This window comes from Haliotis rubra, unplaced genomic scaffold (genome assembly GCF_003918875.1).
Source record: "Haliotis rubra isolate DU_JTF1 unplaced genomic scaffold, ASM391887v1 Scf389, whole genome shotgun sequence".
NCBI lineage: Eukaryota > Metazoa > Mollusca > Gastropoda > Lepetellida > Haliotidae > Haliotis > Haliotis rubra.
This window is the reverse complement of record NW_025767067.1, coordinates 766,316-769,562: the sequence shown is the minus strand read 5'-3', so window position 1 is coordinate 769,562 and position 3,247 is coordinate 766,316. Positions and strand designations below refer to the sequence as shown.

The 3,247-nt window shown below is 43.1% G+C and overlaps 1 protein-coding gene across 1 annotated transcript; it reads right to left on the bottom strand.

The window, feature by feature from the left end:
- Nucleotides 1–284: 284 nt before the first annotated feature.
- On the bottom strand, nt 285–3,038 carry LOC124286636 (beta-4C adrenergic receptor-like). Its single transcript, XM_046723029.1, has one exon. The coding sequence runs from the start codon at nt 1,428–1,430 to the stop codon at nt 573–575; it is 858 nt and encodes a 285-aa protein (XP_046578985.1). The 5' UTR covers nt 1,431–3,038; the 3' UTR covers nt 285–572.
- Nucleotides 3,039–3,247: the final 209 nt, after the last annotated feature.

The window sequence follows — 3,247 nt, the reverse complement described above, 5'->3', positions numbered from 1 at the left end:
AATTTTTGAAAACGACTTTTATAGGCAAAAATACGCGCAGGGCTTAAACTTACGCGCCAATGTCCGAGAACAATTTACTCGTTTAGTCTGATTTGCACTTTACAAGTGTCTGTACCTTCATTTCATTTCTGTTTACACTGGATGACTGTGCATTCATTCTCAGCTCAATCTCAGCTTCCTGGGGAATATACAAACCAAACTTGCGTATGAAGCGTTAGCTAAAATCCACATTACCATCTGGCCCTACCGGGTATCTATAGTGGGTGGGTGAACAGAGTCTGTAATTCAAATGCAAACATTTATTACTCGAACAGGTGGCGTTTTCAATAAATTCACAAACCAAACTTCTGATAAGACTTGACAAATGTCTTTTAAAGAACGTCCAGCGTTATTATTCATCAGAACTGTTCGTTCGCTGAATGGTCGCTTGACTGTTCAACGATATGCTTGTGGTAGAGCGAGGCATGTCCCTGTCTCTCTCACGGAAGCAGGCGGCAGGTAATAGAATGACCTTGACCTCATGTCGGAAGGCTTCGTAGACGGAGGAGTAGATGAGGACGTTCATGAAACTGTTACTGTTTGCCAGCCATAGAAACGTAAACTGGAGCTCCCTCGGGGTGTATGCTAGGGTCAAAAGCAGACATTATCACTGAGGCTGAGTAGGGGCCCCAACACAGAAAGAACATCCCGGCAGTGATGCTGAGAATCTTGACAGCCTTCACGTCCCTCCTGGTCCGTTGGCAGGAACCTCCGGCAGTCCCAAACCCTGATGTTTTGATCCTCCTCACTATACTGACTGTTGTGAATAGGATTATACTTCCTGACAAACACGGAATCGCCATTCCGGTGATGATGCAAAACAGGGGGTACTCCCAGAATAGACCGCACATGCCCTCGTTGAAGCTGAACCTGTAGTAAATGAAGTCTGGTTTGGTAAAGATGACAGACGAGAAGGTCGCAATTGCAAGCACCCAACATGATGCCAATCCAAAGTAGCATCTTCTACTTGTTACAAGCGACGGGTAGTGCAGAGGTTTCATGAGAGCAATGTATCGGTCAATGCTTACGTTCGAGAGGCTCCATATTGATACGGTGACCGAGGTTCCATGGGTTACTCCGGCTATCTGGCACCACACGTCACCGTAAGGCCAGTAGCCTAGGACTGCTGACAGAACACACGGGGCACACGTCAACAGACCCACGGACAGGTCGGCAATACTTAGGTTAGTCAGACACAGTTTGGAAATGTGAGGTATGGTCCTGGTTCTTCGGAGGATGACTATGTTGAGAATATTGGACGTAATCACAAAGAATGACACTGAGAAGATTACGGGAGTTCGAATCCAAACTGAAACAGAGAATCCCTCTTGAACGGAAAACATTCCTCCGGTGACATTCTTCAAGTCGGTTACTGTTATCCTGTCACCCATCACTGACTATGAATAGTCATATGTTCCTCAATCAGCTGGAATCAAATGGTGTCCAGACAGCAATCCTGCCACCAAACCCGTACCCCGTGTAGTTTACTGTACAGCTTCTTGTTGAATATGACCAGGAGCAGATAATAACGAACCAGCTCTTAATCCATTGGAAATGTGCGACTGGAAGTCTTACAAGCAGATACTTAACTTGTTTGGGTACCAGTCTTCAGGCGAACTAATTACGATATACTGTATATGTCCGCAGAAAATCCTTTCTCGGTGATATCAGCATTATGTATTTCAAACGAGCCTAAAATCAGCTTCTTTGTTGGAATTAATAAGGCTCAAATTCTTTCCTGAGACATGCAGACAGACATAAAGCAGACATCTTTCAGGGGTTTTCTGGCAGCAGTAAAGTCAGCGTACATATTGTTCATTTCAAAACGAAAGAAATGGCAAGTTTTAAAAACGATGTTGTTTTCCTTAGTGGAAACGTGAACCTGCAGGGTTGATTTGACCGCATGTAAAACATTTTTGCAACAAATCTTTTATAGTTGCATATAAAGCCGTTGTCATAATAATATTACTTACATAAACGAAAGCTCAGTAAATTTCACGATCAAAAATCAAACCTGAAATCCATTAAACAAATTTACATTTCGAAGGTATTTTTATACACACAACTCTTAAGCCTTTTAGTTCGCATCCTTCCTGTGAAATCAGAAATAAGTGGCTTTGTCGGGCTTTGTCATTGGTTTACTTCACACTGCATCCACAGAACACACACCGTCATGAAATTAGAACTCCCCTGGTTTCAGATTCTCCCGGAAAGATTATTTACTGGCAGCATTCTGTTTCCATCTACTCAAGAACAATCTATATTTTGTACATGCACAATACATCCACCAAGAAACTTGATAAAACCTGCATGTTCTAGTTCCACATCCGTTTCACGCACTCTTCACTGATGACGAACACTGTCGTTAAAAGCTCGTGTGTGTGGAATGGTCCAGCTACATGAAATGTCAACAAACAATATACTCTATGCAAATCAGCATGGATTTTTCACGTCCAATGACATCAGTGTCTAATCACGCATTTCAGCCGTCCATCAAACGACTCCGATGTCGACAGAATTAAAACATATTTACACAGTTTTCTCAGCATGGAAACCACTCAACCACCCAGTCAGCGTTTACCCTCTGTCGAGTTTATGGAAGCTCAGTGGTCACACTATGATAACATTTCTGTAACAAATTTAGTTGACTTCCATTTCCTTGACGTCCATGGAGTCGAATGTTTGTTAGTACAAAGAACAGTTCTTCCTTCTTCAGTCTTTTTGAAAGTCTGCATGGACTAGTTCACCAATCATCACTGTAATATACATCACACACTGTCGAACCATTCTGTTTCAGACGAACCGTTGGCGTTGTAGCATAATAAACTCATGCATTTCTTACTTCTGCAACAGTCGAAGGATCAGTCCAACCACAAGATGCATAGTGACCAATGGTGCGTATGTATTGCTCCGCCGACTGGCCGTGGTGAATAGCGCGGTGACCTCTGACGTTCTGTGGTTTCACGATCTCCTACAACACAGCTATGGCATCTGCCAGCCGTGGCATATCGGGAACGCTTGTTTGTATAATGGATGTATTGTTCGTTGTGGACAAACACCACTTTGATAGAAAAACAAATTAATCGACTCCAATATGATGTTCTTCCACCCTGTTGAATAGTATCTGTATTCCGAGGTATATACCCCCGGACATCTGTTGCACGTGTCAGTTTTAAAAACAGCTGTTTTCTGGCAGCGTGGCCATGTT